At 41.5% G+C, this 19,857-nt stretch overlaps 1 protein-coding gene across 7 annotated transcripts in view; it reads left to right on the top strand.

Annotated features, from left to right (window-relative positions):
- Window positions 1-19,857, top strand: part of FRMD3 (FERM domain containing 3) — a 247,202-nt gene that overhangs the window by 165,955 nt on the left and 61,390 nt on the right. For all 7 annotated transcript variants that reach the window (XM_081065847.1, XM_081065845.1, XM_081065850.1 and 4 more), the window contains 4 exons: window positions 8,701-8,788; window positions 10,634-10,722; window positions 13,805-13,868; window positions 14,705-14,793. In XM_081065847.1, the coding sequence (XP_080921973.1) occupies window positions 8,701-8,788; window positions 10,634-10,722; window positions 13,805-13,868; window positions 14,705-14,793 (330 nt within the window). The remainder of the gene's footprint in view (window positions 1-8,700; window positions 8,789-10,633; window positions 10,723-13,804; window positions 13,869-14,704; window positions 14,794-19,857) is intronic.

Below are 19,857 nucleotides of genomic sequence, written 5' to 3'. Positions count from 1 at the left end.
TGACCCCCGAGATGGCTGCACTCAGCTAGAGCTAAGCAGCAGTGCCCTTTAAAAGAATCATTTGCTCTTTGAGTCACCACTGTCTCTGCTCAGCCAATTCACTTTCTGCCTCCATTGGTATTAAGTTTGTGACCACCTTCTTTTACCAAGAAGGGAAGAGAGGTCTGAGATGAATTTTTCCAAGGCTATACAATTATGAAGCAACAGACCTTGACCTGAAACAGGGGTTTCCCTGTACATTGCTCTTTCTAAGCTTTGCTAAGTCTTGTCCTTTCCTGGCCCCAGGGCATCACCACTGTTTACCGTATAGCATGGCAGTTACCTAGATGTATAGTGTTCTATCTAATGCTTTGCATAGAGATGGTCCCTAATGGTCCCCAAGGAGTTTGCAAGAGATAACGTCCTTCTCTAAGTAAAGAATTAGAAATGACAGACTGGGGACTCTCCCTTCCAGTTTAGGATGTAGAAAAGCATGAGACATTTATCTCCTCTCAATACCAAGATAATATCAACAAGCTACCTAAACTACGAAATCATATTTTTAAAACCTATCTGAGAGTTGAGGATACAAAGAAACCTAAATGTACTAGAGTCCAGACTGTGTTTCCTAGGAGAACTGCTTTCACTTTTGGAGGTGTGCTGGGAGGAGGGGGAATATGCCATAGGAGACCTATGCCAAGGGCAACTGGCCAAATCTTTAACAAGCTTTAAGTGGCCATGAGTGGGCTGACTTGACCACAAAGTCTCCAGCTACAGAGTGAGTTGCGCTTTCCCACCATTTGGCCCCAGGCCTTCCCTGAGTGGAGAGGGGCAGGGTGCCAAAGTCAACTGTGTGGAGTGCTGAGTGAAGTCCCCCTGAGGCTCTCCAGACCTTCAGCCAGGGCAGGACAGCTCCTGCCAACAGAGGGTCAGGACCACAGGGAGGAAGAAAGATTTTCTGAAGTTCAGAGAGCCAGGGGTGGGACTGAAGAGCAAAAGAGATGCAATGCAGTCAAAAAGTTGACTGCCAGGCTAGAAAGTGAAGGGAGCTCTCCAGAGTCTCATGGGTGCTAAGATTTTAAGCCCTGAGGAAGGGCGAGTCAAGAGAGCATTCATGCATTTGAAGCCAGTGGTGAGCAAAATCTAACTGAAGTTGCAACCAAATTGCAGCAAAAACTAACCTCACTCAGGCATTATATTGGTCTTCTACCCATGAGTTTAATTCTGGAGCTCATAGAGCCACATGGATCAGGTGGAGTGAAACCCACGCCCTTGCCTTCCAACTGTGTTCTAGGCAGTCCAGGTCATTGCTGGCAAGATCCGCACCTCATTCCACAATTAATGTTTACTAATAATTTGGATTCGTTCTTGGGATGCTGTACATTTTTGTACTCTGTGTAATGGTATGCTAAAAGGCAGATCAATAAAAGAGAGAGTGCTCCTCTTTGGCAAAAAGCATTCAGGAGGGCAGAAGGGAGATATAGCTAAATACATAATTACTTGACCCCACAGAATATATTCCAAAAGCATGTCTTTAGAGAATTGTTAGTTAGCTCTTAAAAAAGAATTCAACTAATCACTGTTTTTTTTTTTAACTTCTAAATGTCTCATTAGAGACATTATTAACCTTAGCATAACAGTTTCTGATGCAAGATTTAAAGGCTAGGAAATCGTTATTTTCCATTACCCAGCAGAGTTTTTGCCAGAAACAAATGTCCAGTGGGAGACTCAAGGGAATGAAAAAAAAGCATTTCTATTTAATTGCTTAGTGTCTTCCTGAAAACCTGATCATTAAATTGTTTCTTCCTCAGTGAGTGAGGGGTTGCAGGAGTTCCTAGTGCTGTTGAGTCTCCACCTTTCCTCCATTGGTTTTGAACCCCTTTCTTTCTGTGAACATTGGCAGTTATCCTTTTCTCTGTGTATGACCTTTTTTAGGCTAAATCTTTTAAATGCTTACCGTTGGAGATTTGTAGTCAACCCCGAAGCAAACAATACTGATTTGAGGACTTTTATTTTAAAGAGGGGCCTTTGCTTTGCTGTAAATATCACAGTGTGCTTTCTGACATTTTCCCCAACATCATAATTCTGATGTCAGTCATGTGCAGGACTAGCAAGGGAACAAATGCTATTCTGGGTGAGGGGAGAGCATGCTCTGTGCCAGGCTCTAGTCTAACTGCTTTATGTCTCTTCATTGCTTACTGTTTCTACCAAATCTTGGAGGTAGGTACTATGTTTATGTTCATTTTATGGAATCAAAGAGACATAACTTTACTTGTTCTCAATGCCTGTGTTCAGGGTTCAGCAAACATTTTCTGTACTAGGCCATTTAGCAAATATTTTAGGTTTTGCAGGACATACGGTCTCTGTTGCCATGACTTAGTTTTGCCATTGTAGCTTGATACATCCATAGACAGGACGAACATGAATGGATGTGGCCGTGTTCCAGTACAACTTTACTGACATTGACATTTGAATGTCAGATACTTTTCATGGGTCATAAGATATTATTTTTCATTTGTTTTAAACCATTGAAAAATGGAAACCCAAACAAAGCTATCTCAGCTTGAGGGCTGTACAAAACCAGGCTGTGGTCAGGATTTAGCCTGTGTGCTTTCGTTTGGGGATCTCTGACCAAATTGAGACATCAGTTTTCTCTAATCAGGTCTAAACAGTAGTCACCTGGGATGGATCGCCTTATCACCGATAAGATGCAATGCTTAGAATATGACGCAGGCTTTTTATAAGAAGTGACATTGAGGTGCTCTGCCATGGCATCCGGGAGAGCAGACAGATGGCTCTTGACCATATCTGGTTGGTAGTGATGATGGTGCAGGCACTGAAAAGCCTGCTGGCCCCAGGCAGACTTGGATGTGCACCTCGTTCCTCCACTTACTAGCAGAGTTACCCTGAGCAAGTTACTTGTCCTCTTTGAGTGTCAGCATCCTCACCTATAAAATGAAGATAAGAATTCCTCCTTTATGAATATTAAGTGAAAAGAGGATGTATATTCCTTGGCAATATGTTTCCATTCTCCTGTTGATGTACATTAGGTTGTTTTCAGGTTTTTGATACTATGGCTTCTTGAATAATTCTCGCGGGGGTCCACATAGTAGGCGTCCCTAGTCTAGGTGCAAACCCAGGTGTGGAATTTTCTGGGCCATAGAGTTTCCACAACTTTAGCTTTTCTACGGTACGGTAGTGTGTTTGCTAGGGGTTGCTCCTGCCTAACATCCACACCAATATGTGAGCGTTCCCAGTGTTTCACATCTCCTTTTCTTTCTTTCCCTTTTAAAATAAACTCTTAAAAGGTGAAGTAGAACACAGATTCAGAAAAAATGCACAAAACAGTAAGTGTAAAGCTCAATGAATTATTACAAAGCAAGCATGTATGTAACCACCACCTAGGCCAAAGAGAGAATTGTCAGCACCTCAGAAGCGCTTGTTATGCCCCTTCTCAATATTTACCTTCTTCCTCTTTCCCAAGTGTAATCATTTCTCTGACTTTTAACACTTTAATTTCATTTTGCTCATTTTGAAAGCCATATAACTGGAATATTTTCAGTGTGTTTTCACTTGTGTCTGGCCTCTTTGTTAAGTTTAATTTTTATGATAGTCACCCATCTTGTTGTGTGTAGTTTTAACTCATTTTCGTGGCTGTATAGTATTCTATTTTGTTTTATTTATTTTTAATTTTATTTCAATTACAGTTGGTATTCAGTATTATTTTATATTAATTTCAGGTGTGCAGCCTTGGGGTTAGACATTTATATAATTTAAGAAGTGAGCCCCCTGCCTAGTCTAGTACTTACCTGACACTATACATAGTTATTATATCATTGACTATATTCCTTTTACTATACTTGACATCCCCATGACTATTTTGTAACTACCAATTTGTGCTTCTTAATCCCTTCACCTTTTTCACCCTGCCCCCAACCCCCTCCCATCACCCCAACAAATATTATTCCATTTTAGATCCATTTAACTGTTGATAGACATTTGAAATTGTTTCCTATTTATTGCTGCTATAAATGGCACTACTATGAAAATTCTATTTATTTCTTGATACAACATGAACTAATTTCTGTTGCATATATAACTGTGAGTAGAATTGCTGTGTTATAGGGTAAACATGTTTAATTTTAATAGTGCCAGTTTTCCAGGTAGTTCTATCGAATTGCTAGCTGTGTATGAGAGTTGTCTTTGCAGCACATCCTCATGAGTACTTAGTATTGTGATTAAAATTTCAGCTGTCAGACGGATGTGTAAATGCTTTCTCATAGTTTTAATTTGCATTTTCCTGGTCATAAAGAGGTGAAACACATTTTCATGTGATTGTTAGCTATTTGGATATCTTATTTAACTGTCTATTTAAGTCTTCTGCTGATTTTTCTTCTGGGTTGCCTTTTAAAATTTTTCACTGTTGTTTATTGATTTATAGGATTAAAAAAATTCTGTACAGGAGTCCTTTTTATAATTGCACATGTTGCCAAAATCTTTCCCCATACTGGGGCTTGTCTTGTCACACCTGGATGATATCTCCTGATGAACAGAGTTCTTTGAATTTAATGGCATGACCTCTGGAGCTGTGCAGCACTGCACCTGCTGCCATCTGGGGTTGGGTGTTTGCGATTAGAAATTATATGCCCATCAGATTTACGAAGGACAGGAGTGGTCAGAAAGAGACCACCGAGGCAAGCAAAACTTACTCATTTTCCAACATGAAGTTCCAAATTACAACTTTTCACAATTACCTTGTTTCCCAGACTGACTAGAAAAGAAGGGGGGTGTGCTTTAACCAAACTATAATTTGTAGAATAAGCAATGTGTGGCTTATACAAAGGTGCTGACAGTTTGACCACTATGGAGAATGGCAGGCTCTCTAGAGCAGAGGAGCTCTTGTTAGTGTCGGCAGAGTGAGGGCCTTTCATGTCACCCGGGAGGATGATCCTGGAGCAGACCTAGTGGCCTGTGGCTGTAGGAGGCACTGGGTTGTATAGGCTCCGGTCCTGCTTCATTTTGGCCCCAGTCTGGGTCAGTAGGCTGAAATTTTGCAGTGAGTGAAGGGCCACCAGAGTGGAGGTCCTGTTTAGTAACATGCTGGAGAGCTCAGTGTTGTGCTTTGTCCCTAGTCGGGTGAGGTGAGTGTACAAATGAGTGTGAGAGAGGGAGAGATGGTATGTGTTTTGAGGAAGGGGGTGAGAAAGACCCAATATTTAGATTCAATAATTTTCTGGTGAAAGGTAGGATAGTCCTTTAAGAATTGACAAGAGAGCTATGGCAAGAGAAATACCTGTATATACTGAGAAAACTTAAAAGAAATCCTTTTCTTCATCCCCATCAACATAGTGACTTTCTTGAATCTATTGTTACTTTATCAAGAAGAGAAATAATTATTATTACTGTGACTTGGGGACAAAAAAGAATCAAAGAAATGGTCAAAGAAAAATAGTTGTTGGCTTGAAAGGGCCCATGTAGTGCTAATATCAGGGTGAATAAATAAAGATGCCCCCTTTATAGATCAGTGAACTTTCAGAATGCTAAGACTAAAGAGGAAATCTTGAAAGGCTTTAGAAAGACTTTATTTTCCTAAATTAGGGGTTTGAGTGAATTTCTCAGGAATAAATTCTGTAAAGGATGGATTTAAAAATTCTTCTATTAAAAGGAAAAGGTAGCATATATGGCTACCTTCCCTTCCTCCTTTAAGTCCCTATGGATAATAGAAAAAGTATTAGAAAGTGGATACAAGAAAGAATACCATCTCTGGGTCAGAAGCCTTGCAGTATCTCTGGAAGACAGGAAGCAGAGGGAATCTAGGGCAAATACACATAAAGGATAGGAGTGGTTCTGGCTGCTTCAGGCAACAAATACACAGGTTGGCCATCATGGTGAGTGGGCCACTGCATTTGGAGCAACTGGGCAGTTTTGCTCCCTTCCTCTGGTTCCAGGCTTGAACTGGAGGTATCCTGTGTGGGGACAAGACCCAGAGGAACTAGAGCCTTTAGCCTGAAATCATGTTACTGAAACATACTGTTCCCACATGGCACATCCCATCCTTCCCTACAACCTCTGGAGGCCGCTGCATTAAATAAATAACATCGGATACAAAGATGAGCATCCAGCCAAGTATCACCAGACATTTAAGGAAACATCAATTCATTGAATGAGAAACTGACTCAGCAAACGAAAGGACCATCACCAAGAAAGCAGCATTAATGGAACAAACAGGACTGGACTTTAAAAGGAACAAAGTGGATATCCTCAGAGAAATAAGAATAATTATTCCATAAAATAAGAACAGGTAGCTATTTCAAGAGCCAAGTACAGGTACACCTTGGAGTTATTGCAGGTTGGGTTCCGTACCACTGCGATAAAGTGAATATTGCAATACAGTGAGTTGCACAGACTTTTGGGTTTCAAGTGTATATTAAAGTTATGTTTACACTATACTGTAGTCCATTAAGTATGCAATAGCAGTATGTCTAAAACATGTACATACCTTAATGAAAAACTCTTTATAGCTAACACATGCTTACTGTCATCTGAGCCTTCAGTGAATCATAATCTTTTGGTTGGTGAAGAATTTAGTTGAATACTGTTGACTGATCAGGGTGTGGTTGCTGAAGGTTAGGGTCGCTGTGGCAATTTCTTAAGATAATAGTGAAGTTTGCTGCGATTGACTCTTTTACTTGAACACTTAGAGGTCATTGTAGGGTTATTAATTGGCCTAATTTCAATATTGTTGTGTCTCAGGGAATAGAGAGGCACGAAGAGAGAGAGAGAGAGAGAGAGAGAGAGAGAGAGAGAGAGAGAGAGAGAGAGAGAGAGAGAGAGAGAGAGAGAGAGAGAGAGAAATGGCCAGTAGAACAGCCAGAACACACACACTGTTTATTAAGTTTGCCTTCTTAAATCGGTGTGCTTCATGACGCCTCAAAATGATTACAATAGAAACATCAAAGATCACTGATTACAGTTCATCATAAGAGTATGATAAAGTTAGAAATATTGCGAGAGTTAACAAAATGTGACAGAGACACGAAGTGAGCAAAGGCTGTTGGAAATATGGCCCCAGTAGACTTGCTTGATGTAGGGTTGCCAAAACCTTCAATTTGTAAAAAAGTGCAGTGTCTGTGAAGTGCATTACAGTGAAGCACAACAATAAATTGATGTATGCCTATAGATATTACATTGAAAATGAAATATTTAATTGATGCTAAGGAAACTCATAAATGGGATGAAAAGCAGGACGCACACAGCTGAAGAATAAATCAGCAAGCTAAAAGTTTGATTTAAGAAATAATTTAAAATGTACAAAAAGACAGAGATTTAAAGTACGAAACAAAGGTTAAAAGACATGGAGGATAGACCTAGGACTTTCAAAATCCATTTACTAGGACGGCCTCTCAAAGGAGAGAAGAGAGAGAGCGATTGGGAGTAAGGGAGGAGGTTGAGAAGAGAAAAAACGAATCAAAGAAATGGCCAATGAAAGATATGAGTTGTTGGATTAAATGTCCCCTCAGTGCTGATCATGATAAAGAAAGATGCTTTCAGACACGTCAGAGTGAAATTTCAGTGCACTCAGGGTAAAGAGAAGATCCTGCAAGGCTTTAGGGGGAAGGTAAATGGGATACTTTTTGCTGTAGAGGCATGATGATGACTCTTAGCTGTCTTGAGGGATTGTGGAAGAATTTATCTTTGGGGAGAAGCTTGGATGGAAATAGATCTAATATTTCAATATAATCTTACCTTTTGAAAATAAAAGTGAGTTCCTGTTGTTTTCCTTAACAAAGTGCTCTTGGTTGTTAGGGTTATATATTTATCCTTGGGGAGTGGTTCAGATCCTCTAAGTTACATGTGGGATATTAATGTTAGACAAAGCAGTCTTTGAAATACTGCACAGTCCTGGTTTGGAAGTTTGCCCCCAAAGGGCTTTTCATAGGCATCTATATTTATAGCCCATCCCCCCTCACACCTCCTACTCCTCATCCCCCTGATGCCAGGACCTTGTTTACTACCCTGGAGGTTAGTGCTAGGACTAGTGGCTGAGATTTCCTTTCAAAATCCAGGGCTTTCCAATGGAATGGTTATATTTCTTTCTACCCGGATGGTTCTGTTTAGGCTTGTTGACAGGGTAACAGGATTGCCCACTTTCTACCTTGAGTAAGAAGAAATGTCATGGGATGGCCGGTTAACTCAGTTGGTTAGAATGTGGTGCTCTTAACAACAAGGTTGCCGGTTCTATCCCCACGTGGGCTACTGTGAGCTGCGCCCTCCACAACTAGATTGAAAGAACTACTTGACTTGGAGCTGATGGGTCCTGGAAAAACACACTTAAAAAAAAAAAAAAAGAACATCATTTACCCTAGAATATTTTAAAAAATAAGTTGGAAAGAACAGATGCTGAGTTTTATTTCATACTAAGATTGCATTTCCAATGGCCTATTTATTGGTAAATTGAGAACGTCGATTAACTGTATGGGTTACTGGAGTCCTCTGAGTACTTGTGAGTTTATTGTGGAGCAATTAGCCAGGGAACAGGAGCTCAGTTTCCTGGGCAAAGGGCTTCTTGTGGTGAGGAATAATGATCAGTCTTTTTGATTACTATTTGTGTAGGGATTTCTCTCTTTATTTAGTCTAGGATATCACATTTTATTGAAAGAAGGGACTCCATGTTTCTGTTATTTTCCATATTAACTCCCTAGTTTTCTTGTATGATTTTAGAGGCCAGAACCCACCGGTTGCTGAATTTAACTTACTCCTGAAAGCTCACACTTTGGAAACGTATGGGGTGGATCCCCATCCATGCAAGGTAAGTGCCCCTCCCAGAAAGTCGACAATTAACAGTTGTTTTGCCCCAAAAGAGTTAATTGGTGTGTATTCCTGGCAGACCCCTTGTAGGACATTTCCGCAGCTGGCCCCACTGCCCCTAATTGGAAGGGACAACTGTGGGCTGCAGTCACATATTTTGGGAGCTGATTTTGTCCATTGGAATGTACCAATTCCTTGCTAATTGCTATGTAGCCACGTATTCCTAAATTAACATACATGGATTCGTTCATCCATCAAGTGGATGGTTTTACCCCTGAGAAGTTACAGGGTCCTAACATTTCTTTTCAAGGTTATTTCCAGGAAGAATGCAGCCTTTAAAAACAGGAAAGTGGAAGAAAAGAAAGATTTTAAATTATACTGTGACATTAGGAGTATTTGTTTTTCTTTTTCCTTTACTCATGTTATTTGACAGTACAGTGGTATCTCGGTTTTCGAACGTTATCCACGAGTTCTGAAACGTTTGAAAACAGCCGACAGCTAGGCCTCAGGATTTTGCACTCAGTGGAAGCCACGTGACATGTTCGACTTCTGAGTTGTGTGCGAAAACTGAAGCATTTACTTCCGGGTTTATGGCGTTCATAAACCAAAATGTTTGTCAATGGAGACATTCGAAAACCAAGGTACTACTGTATTTCTCTCAGCTTGAAAACCAGACCATGTGTATCAGAATCACCTGGGTCCCACCTTGGAGCTACAGATTCATAATCTCTGGGGATGGAGGTGGAAGTGGGGGTGAGGGTGGGGGTATGCAGCTGGTGAATCAGCCTTTTAAACATGTTCCCAAGGTGATGCTTGTGCACACATTTTCCAGAAATGTTTTATGAAAGAATCTGTTTCCATATCTTAAACTACGCGTCAACCAGACACTAACCTTAATCTTGAACTAAGCATTTATATCAGCCAGGCTCTTAAAGGGACGTTTTTGAGTCATACTGGAACATTCCTTTACTCAGACGGGACCAGATCATAGTATTTGGTCAAATACCAGTCCTGTAACTCTCAGCTCAGGCTCCTCATTGCAGGCACATGGGGAGCTCCTAAACTCCTGCCCAGTTCCATCATTATCTGTTGTGGTACAGACCAGGCTCTCTAGATGAGCCAAGGGTGAGAGCTGATGGTAATTGTCCACAGTGGCCCATGCATTTTGTGGTCTGCCTGCACAATTATTTTAGCATGTTTGCCAGATACCTCTTCCTAGTCATGGTATAAATCAGATTACTCCATTTAGTGAATTATAGTTCATCCACAAGTGTGAGCCTCTCTGTTTGTTTTACTTTTTTACAAGGAGACTGACTAGATTTTGTTGTTGTTCCTTTGATTTTACTTAATGCTGAGTGTTCCTGGTTGAGGCTGGAAGCAAAGTAGGCATTTGTGGACATATCTTTATATTAGAATTGCCTGAAATCCTATGTGAGATTGAATCAAGCTAGATTAGATGCTCAGGGCTTTGGTCTCATGGCATCTCTAGTTTGAGGGCTGATGACAACCAACAACAGTTTGTTCACATTTCAGGGCAGATCTGAGAACTCAGGTGACCCCAGAAGACAGTCGTAAGTGGACGTAGTGGTTTAAGATTAATCTGTCCTTTCCTAGGAGGTTCATGGATAAGCAGGTCTGCTCCTCAAAGGGAAAAGCGACATATTCCTGGACCTTCCCTGATTTTAGAATTATTATTCTTGGGTGTCCAACCTCAGAAACTTAGTTTATTGCTGCAGTCATTAGAATGAACCTGAAATTAACCCAGGGTAAGGGTGAATAAGTATACCATTTATCATTTATTTTATATTCTTCAATCCAAACATATTTTTACTTCTATTTTTTGCAGGATTCAACAGGTACAACAACCTTTTTAGGATTCACTGCTGCAGGCTTTGTGGTATTTCAGGGAAATAAGAGAATCCATTTGATAAAATGGTGAGTACTTCTTTGGAAAACTGACTTACCATTCTTCTTAATCTTGTTTTTCTTTCCCCACCTTTGATTTTTTGGGGGAAACATCAGGTAAAATGCTTACGTCCATTTCTTTGCCTTGGAGCTTCCTTGCAAAGGGATTTATTACCTATGAATGAAACCCAATCTAGGTTTCCCTATTTTAGTAGGGAATCGGATTTGTCAAGCTGAGGAGTCAACTCAGGAGATCTGGGCTGTGGCCTGAGCTCAGGGGCTCTGCCTCCAAATAGGAGGTGTCCAGTGTTTCCTCAGTAGCTTCTGCTCTGACCTGAGGGGTGACCACGTGTGGGTCAGGGTGGGTGCAAGTTCCCTTGAGCAACTCAAGACCCCGTCTTTCCCTCTCACTTCCCTCCATTCCCTTCTGTCAAATCCTTGCTGCAGATTTAACCTTTTGTTACCCAGTGTATCGGTGAAGATGCTTTTGGTCAAAATAACAGAAATATCTGCACACAATGGCTTATAAATAAGAGGACTGATTATCTTCCATAGCAAAATTTCCAGAGGTTGGACAATTCCATGATCCTTTAACTTAATTGCCCGACAACACTGTGAAGAATGCGGGTCGGTCCATTTTCTTCTCTGCCATTCCAGGGTGGTAGCTTTTGTCCCCAGGCTCATGCTCATAAAATGGTCATGAGCGCAGCTGTCTGTCACATCTTCACACAGCAGCACCCAGAGTTTGGAGGTGAGCAGCCCTTCCATGTCTCTGCTAGTACAACAAGGGTAACTTTTTCAGAAACCTTGTAGGAAACTTCCTGCATATGAGGCAGGATTGGGCATATCACATGTGCCCACCTACACTAGTCCTTCTGAGAAGAATGAGAACTGCTTGACTGGATTGGCTGAATCAAGATCCATCCTGTTGGGACTGGGAAGAGCATGATCTGCACGAACCCATGACCCTGATGAAGAATGATATCTTGGTGGGTCCATAGAGAAGTGGGAGGGTGGAGTGGGGTAGATGACCAGCTGTGCCACTACGTCCAATCAAGAGAAAATGGTTTTGGTAAAGAGTAAAGAAGGCTGAACATTATATGTGTGATGGAATATTGTAAAGGCTTAGTCTTGTTCATGCCTTCAGCTTGATTCAGTTCCCTCTCTGATGGTCCTTGACAGGTTTTGCCACCTCTGTCGTGTCTCATTGGTTCACTCCTTTGGCCTGAGCTTTGGGTCTGATGTTCTTCTTGATGGGCAGTGGGCGTCCATCCTCAGTCCTGGGTTGGAAATACTCTGTGGCACTTACCTGAACCTCAGCTTAATGGTTCTATAGCTTCAGGATTTCTTCCAGAACCAGTTTATTAAGTAGCCCTCCCCACTTTTTTAGCATTCTCCTCTTAGCACCAGCCTTCCTTTCAAACCTTCTCTACTAGATTAACATTAGTTAGTCAGTGTCCACTCCTCTCCCTATACCTTCTGCTCCTTTTTATGATCAGCCCTCTCTTTCTAAGATGTCCTGTTTCTCTAAATATCTTCCCTGCCCTATCATTGCCTTTTACTAATTCATACTTTCAGCTCCTCTCTATGCCCACTTGTTTTCTTCTTCCACAATTAGCATTTTCCAATCTTATTTGCCTTTAATAGATCACATCTCTGAGTCTCAGTGTACTCATCCATAATATGGGGATCAATTATATCTGACTGCCTTATAGGGAGGGAAAGAGATAGGAGAGAAACAAATGAAATAGTGTGTGAGAGTGGTGTGATTTGTGAACTGTGATGTTATATACATGTATTATAACATGGTGGTGTTAACCAGTATTTTTTTCTGTATTTTCAGCACTTTATAAAGAAGCTCCAATGTTAATCATCCTTCAGTCCATTCCAGAATAAATTTCCTAGGGATTCATATTGTCTTTGGGGAGCATGGGTAATTTAGGGGCTTTCGCCATCCTATCCTAGGATCAGAAAGGCTTGGAGGTCCTGAAATGTGTTAGATCCTCACATTCTGAATTGTCTGAGCTCTGGAGTAGTTAGGTTAAACTGGACGTGTCTCAAGTACAGATAAATTGAAAGTCTCTCCCCTCTTTGGGACTCAGTTTCTTACTGTGTACATTGAAGAATTGAGATGGACAAGCTGACCATTTGTTTTGGGTTCTACATTTTGATGTTCCTGGCGGGGTGCTGATGACAGCTCCATCCTTCTCAGCCACTGCTTAGACACGTGTATTTCTAACAGCTATGAGAGTGTTACTAAAATGAATTTTCTTCTCTCATTAATTTTAGTTTTGTTTTGTTTTTTAAATATCCATTGAGCTTTGTCACTCTTGCAAACCCTCTACCTAAATTAAAACAGCTTATTGTGACCTCACTGTTTCTTTTTCCCTCAGGAAAAGCACAGGGGCTCATATCACTATCCGAGGAATTAGATCAAAGGAATAAAAACCAGAATTCTCTCCTCTATTTACGCATATTTTCTTACCAAGAAGGTGACCTAGGGTCTACATTTCAGGCAGATTTTAATCAAGCAGTTCCTTAACAGGACACGTAGCATCATTCTTTTGACTATAATTTGTCATTTATTAAAGTTGTTCTCACAACTCTGAGCATCTCAATATATAATAAAATATTCTTCTATAAACAGGGAGAGCAGGAATGAAAAATTTTCAGTGTGGTCTGTGTGCTTCTTGGAGATGGATATGAAAGGAGGAAGGAACAGATATTGTGAATTCATGTCATTTCATTAACTGAGTCTGAAATAACCACATTCTTCCTACCTCACAAAATGGGCTGGCCAATTAATATTGTTTTGGTCATTAATGTTCATGAAACCCCTAGAGCTCCTTGCAAGAAAGGCGTAGCTTCACTGTAAAAAATGGAATAATTCTGAGCTGCCTACGGATCCTCTCTTGGGAAGAAAATTGCTGCATAATTCACTTGGGGACTTTTTGCTGCTCGTTAGGCCTTCACCAATGATAAGATAATATCTTGTTTCATTGCAGTCTGCTTGGTATTTGTGAATCAGCAGATTCCTATGGAAAAGCCACGTACCTTGGCTAATTGCCACTTATTTTTTTCCCTCTTACCCAAAGAGATTCTCTTTTCTTAGGCCAGATGTCTGCAAATTGAAGTTTGAAGGAAAGACGTTTTATGTGATTGGCACCCAGAAGGAGGTCAGATATTGCTTTTCTAATGATCTGTTATTGTGCGTGCGTGCATGTGCATGAGAAAAATTCAAGTATAATGTGCCTATAGCATTGTAACCACAAAAGACCATGACTTTAAGTTGGTGGTGAAAATGGAAGCTATATACTGAGGACATTTTAAATGAATAAACACTGGGTTTGCACATTTAAGAATAAAGTCAGTTAACAATACTGACTGTATACCCCCCTATGTGAAAAATTCACTGGGATAGATTTGGGAAATAGAAACTGGGACCTCCCCTACCTCTGTAATTTGCAAAAATACAGATATGTGAAACAAGTGAAGAATACTTACAAAGCTATATATCAGTACTGGTTAGAGTTTTATAAAGCAGAGTCTATAAGATCCAAGAATCTTAAAATAAAGGAGTTATCAGATACAAGTTGAGTTAACCAGGGAACACATTTGGGAGGAGGACATGGCTGCAACTTTGAGCCTCAGAGCTAAGCCTGGAAGTTTGTGGATTTTCCTGACCCTAGTTTTTAGTTCAAGCACTAGTTATTCAAGGTCGGCAAATAAGTCTTTAATCCAAGTCTGATTGAGAAGTGGGCGATGCCTGGTGAGTTCAAGATTATGAAGTTGTTTTTTATCGGAAACAGGGCCTAGATAGATTAGTGATGTCTGCAAAGATCGAGGGAGGGGGAAGACCATTTCAACAACACTTTTAAGACTATAGTAGTGTGCCAGTTACTTCAAATCCATTTGGTAGGTGTTGGGATACATATAGGTAAATACTTGAAGGAAAAGGATGAAAAACACAAACTGTGTTTAACGTGCCTTTTGTTTTGTTATTTTTTGTTAGAAAAAAGCCATGTTGGCATTCCATACCTCAACACCAGCTGCCTGCAAACACCTTTGGAAGTGTGGGGTGGAGAACCAGGCCTTTTATAAGTAAGTAGCTTTTATTCATTTAATCGTAGGTTTTAAAAGCACCCATGGTACCCTTTGTGTTTTGCAAACAGCTCCATGTTCATTTCTTTTAATATAGTCCTTTCTATTATATTTAAATGAATCATGAATTTGGTGCATTGTTCAGGGTGACTCCTTACCACTGTTGGTCTGAGCAAGTCCTGAGCTCCCTGCTGGGTATTTTCCACGGAATGGCTGTCGAGATTTTTTTGTTTTGTTTTGTTTTGTTTTTAATCGTTGCTATTTCCATTCAACATGTGACAGTATCAATCTTTGGTTGGGTGCTCCCTCAGACGCAGACCTTGAGAAGAGTTTAGTGCAAGTGGTTTCTTTGGGATGTGGTCACTGGTCATAGCAGTAGGGGAATGGGGAAGGGAGGTGGGAAAGCAAGCGATGTAGGGTGCATTATTAAGCAGATCACTACTGTGGGCAGCTGGGCTCAGCTCCGCTAGGGAAATCTGGCAGACTGCACAACATGCCTTAAAGTTTTCCCGTGGACCAGCAAAGAGGCTGGGCTGTTTATCAATTCCCCATTCATTTTGGTTGAGGGCCACTTTGGAGGGCAGAGTTGATATTCTTTGCCGCTTTTGGCTTACTCTAAGCTTGGGTTGAATGTACTCTCACAACCAGAAAAAGAAACCTTTGGCAGACAGTCACATGCGTTCATAGTAAGAAGCCTTCAGTTTATAGAGATGAGAGCGAAAGATTTATGGGTGGAATGCCACCAGAGTCTAGGATCAGAGAAAGTCAGTGCTGGCTGGACAGGACTTCAGAAGCCATCTGTAAAGCTCTCAGGTTTCCAAAGTGGTTCAAATTTAGGATCTTTGCACTGAGTTCCAGCTTCTGCTCTTTGAGACACACTTGCTGATTGGAATAGCAGTGGTGATGGATGAAGTCAAGAACCTAGCCCAGCCCTGCCCACCGCCCCCCAGAGCTCATCCAGGCACCTTTGCTCAATTCTGCTCCCCCCCCACCCCCCCCCCCCGCTGTACTGAGGTTCTGTCTTTGTCTTTAGAGTCACTTCCCTGAAAACGCTAAGCCTTTGAACCTCCTAGGCTTTGGCTGATGAGGCCCATCAGGAGAATGACGGCTTGGATAGTGATTTATAAAACATTTTTTAGCTACAGAACTCGTTTTCTTATACAGAAGTATAGGAAAAGCCCACTATGTAAAAGAAAGAAAAGTAGAGAAGCTGTGGTTGTTGGTTGGGACCAGAGCTGGGATTGGGGACTGGAGACCATTTACCCATTGCTTGTTGATCCTCAGGAACTTGGGTGACCAGTTGCCCCAGTTTGCCTGGGACTTTCCCAGGTTTATCACTGAGATTCCCATGTCCCAGGAAACCCCCAGAACTGTGCAAAACCTGCCAGGAGCATAATCTAAAAACCCTTGCAAGAGATGATCCATAAAATGTGGTACTTCTAGTAATGACAGGAAGCGATGATGCATATCAGTAGATTTTCCCGCAACCATCACCACTCTAAGGCATCTGTGTATACCCTCCAACGTTTGGGGACTGGTGAAAAAGGGTACCCAATGGCCTTTGAAAAATCTGCATGTCTAGATCTCAGCATCCACATGAGGGCTGAGAGAGGGAAACACAGAGGGATTGGTCCTCTCAGTCTTTAGTTGGAGTCAACACATTTTTTGCTTTTGTTTTTAAAAAGTTATTTTAAAATTTGAGGTAATACATACCATAAAATGCACCCCAGTAAGTATAATTCAGTGGTTTTTAATCTCATTCATGAAGTTATGCAATTGTCACCACTATCTAATTCCAGAACACTTTTATCACCCACAGAAGGAAACCTGTACCCATTAGCAGTTACTCCCCATCTCCCCCTCTTCCTAGACCTTGGCAACGACTAATCTACTTTCTGTGTTTATGGATTTACCTATTCTGGATATTTCATATAAACAGAATCATAAACTAGCCTTTTGTGCTGGCTTCTTTCACTTAAAGTAATGTTTTCAAGGTTTATCCATGTTGTAACATGTATCAGCATTTCATTTCTTCTTATGACTGATAATATTCCGTTGTGTAGATATACCACATTCTGTTTATCTGTTTGTCAGTTGGTGGACATTTGGGTTGTTCCCTCTTTCTGGGTATTATGAATAATGCTGCTATGAATATCCATATAATTTTTTTTCTGTGGACAATTATCTTAGACTTATACCTAGGATTGTAGTTTCTGGGTCATAGGATATCTCTATATTTAACTTTTTGAGAAAATGACAAGCTGTTTTAGAGCCTAAGTGTTTGGAACTCTTCTGTTCCTCCTTTAATGAAATTATCTGGTTCTTATCAAAGAATAATTTAGAGACATTTAGTTACTTGTTTTGAATGAATATTTTTTCACAAATGAGGGAGTTAGTAGATAAAGTCTTGAAACAAAGCAAAACCAAGATACATTGTTGTAGATTTTATTGTACTTTTTATTGTATTTTTATGTACATATTTATTCTAGATCTGATCTTTCTGAAGGTAGGAACTAGGTTCTGTTTATCTTTGTATGACCTACAGACCCCAGGCATTCATAAAAGATTTACTGGATCACATTGATAAAGCCTGGTTCCTGGCCTCAGGAGATTTGTAGTTCATGATAGAGACTAAAAGGGAAGTGCAAATAAAATTGTAGATGGTGGACCAAAGGAGGGAATGAGTCTTGCTGCTGGGGGAGCTAGGAGGTAGAAGGTCCTTTCAGGTGGAGGAAGGACATTCTGAGTAAGGGACCATGGTGAGAAGTGGAAGACATACAATGGGGAGAATGAGCAGTTATACAAGGCTGGAGCAGAGGGTAGAGAGATGTATGAAGTAGAAAGGGAGGAGATGAGACGCCAGGAGATCTTTGGGCCAGATACAGAGGGCTTAGCCATCGTGAAAGAGGTGGCAAAGGAACAATTGCTCCTGACCCACGTACAAGTGTAAGGGGAGAGAGAAGACCCAGCAGATGGGCTTCTTTTAGAGCCAACTCAGTAAGTCCTACTTGAAAGGAGTTTTGCACAGCTTTGAAGATCCTTTTGTGCAATCATAGGATCTCTATCAAAGAAAACTCAGGACATTATTTAGTCCTTTTACACATATGCTGTTTTATCATGTGTGAGGGAGTGAGTTGGTAGATGGAGTCAAATAAAGGTAAAAACCGAATTGAAGAGAGAGAAAGAAGGGGAAAAGAAACTGCAATCTGGGGAATGTGTTTTGCACATTTTGGGGTACAGTCATTAGCTGGCAGCTAGCAATGAGGCCAGTCTGATAATTCTACCATTGAATGGGCCAACTAGGCATATCAGAGAAATCACTTCCATGTGTCTGTGAATGCTTCACAAGACCTGGGGAGTCTGGCTGTGAGCACAGCAGCACTGTACGGAGTAGACCGAGGCATTGCATCAGCACCTTTGCTTTGGTTAGGCCAGGCTATCCCCTCTCTCTTATTGGGATTTCTATCTAATCCCTAATATTTGTACTGATCCCAGATTTTCCAGAACCTTTTCTTCCTGCATTATCCCATAACCATCCCTGTTCCTTAGGAAGAAGGAAAGCTATTGCTTGTGCTGAGCCAGCTGTGTGACTTGGACACCTTTGGCCTTTTCTTTCTCATCTGTAGAATGGAGGGACTGACGCTCAGGCATGCTTTGCTTGCCTCATTGTGGCCTAGCGTTAATGAGTGTGGGCTTTGAAGTGAAGGGGCTTAAGTTTGATTCTTGACTCTGTCGCTTCCTAGCAGTGTGTCCTAGAACAAGGCATTTGACCTCTTCAAGCCTCATCTGTATTTTTCACCTGTAAAATGAAATTGGTCATACCTGCCTTTGCAGTGTTTAGTTCCTCTGGACACATGGACCATTGATGAATGGTAGCTGGTGCTATGGCTGCCATTAATATCCGCTCCAGGAAAAATGGGAGTTTCGTGAGTGCCGGTTGGTCACAAAGCCCAGTCCCTTTCATTCTGAAGAGCTCTGATTTTGCTAAGCAGGGTGGGTGTCTGCTTCCTCCACTGTTCCATCCCTTTCCTGGGCAGAGGTCCAGGCCCTGCTTCTAGCTGTCTGACTGGCGCTGTGCTTTAATGGTTTCGGCTGGCAAAGCAAGGCTCTGCTCTTGTTTCCTGGGTTAGGGGGGGGCTTGTCCTTCCTTTTCACTTCACCTGCCATGAGAACAGGGAGTCTCGGTGGCCAAGAATTCCTGCGTGTGCTTTCTACATATGAATGTGCTGCTAGTGTCAGCTGGCCCAGAGCCACTGATCAGGTTTGAAAGCCCTGGCTCTGAGCTCTGCTGCCTGGGAACAGAGCCCAGAAGCAGAAACTCTGATTTCCCCTCCTGCTTCAAACCCCAGAGGATCCCCGACACAGACTTAGTCACCGTTTCAGAACTTCCTTTATGTCATGTGTTTTCTAGATGCTCTACCCACCGAGCACTGGAGCTCACCCTTTCTGGGTGCTGGTTCACTGAAAGTACTGGACACACTGAAGGGCTTAGTGGCTCACTGGAGTTTCCACTGGACAAATCTTCATCTCACACCTACTTTGTGCTGTACATTGTGCTAGGCACTGGGGACACAATGGAGGCTCAAATGTCACTGTTCCCAGTTTTGTATGGCAATGTGTACAGAGGATAAAGGCAGTCCCTAAGGAATTTCTGGTTCAGAGATGGGTGTGCATTTTGTCAGAGGAACAACGTTATGTCTGATAAGTAAAGACCCAGAGTAGCTCCCTGAACCAGTGCCTCTCACACTTGAATGAGCATGTGAATTACCCAGAGATCTTGTTAGAATGTGGCTTCTGATTTGGAAGGTCTGGGTGGGGCATGAGTGTCCATATTTCTAATGAGCTCTCCGGTGATTTTGGGCTGAAAGTCTGTGGACCACATTTTGAGTATTAAGGTTCTAGGTCCAAGGTTCTCAGCCCTGACTGCATGTTAGAATCACTGGGGAAGCTATTGATACAATGCTATGCCAGACCCAATTAAATCAGAATCTGAAGCCTCATAAAACGTGTATAGAAATGTTTACCTCAGCATTATTCATAGTAGCTAAAAAGTGGAAAAACCCA

The sequence above is a fragment of the Rhinolophus hipposideros genome (assembly GCF_964194185.1).
Source record: "Rhinolophus hipposideros genome assembly, chromosome: 11".
Taxonomy (NCBI): Eukaryota; Metazoa; Chordata; class Mammalia; order Chiroptera; family Rhinolophidae; genus Rhinolophus; species Rhinolophus hipposideros.
This window is presented reverse-complemented; position numbering and strand designations above follow the sequence as displayed.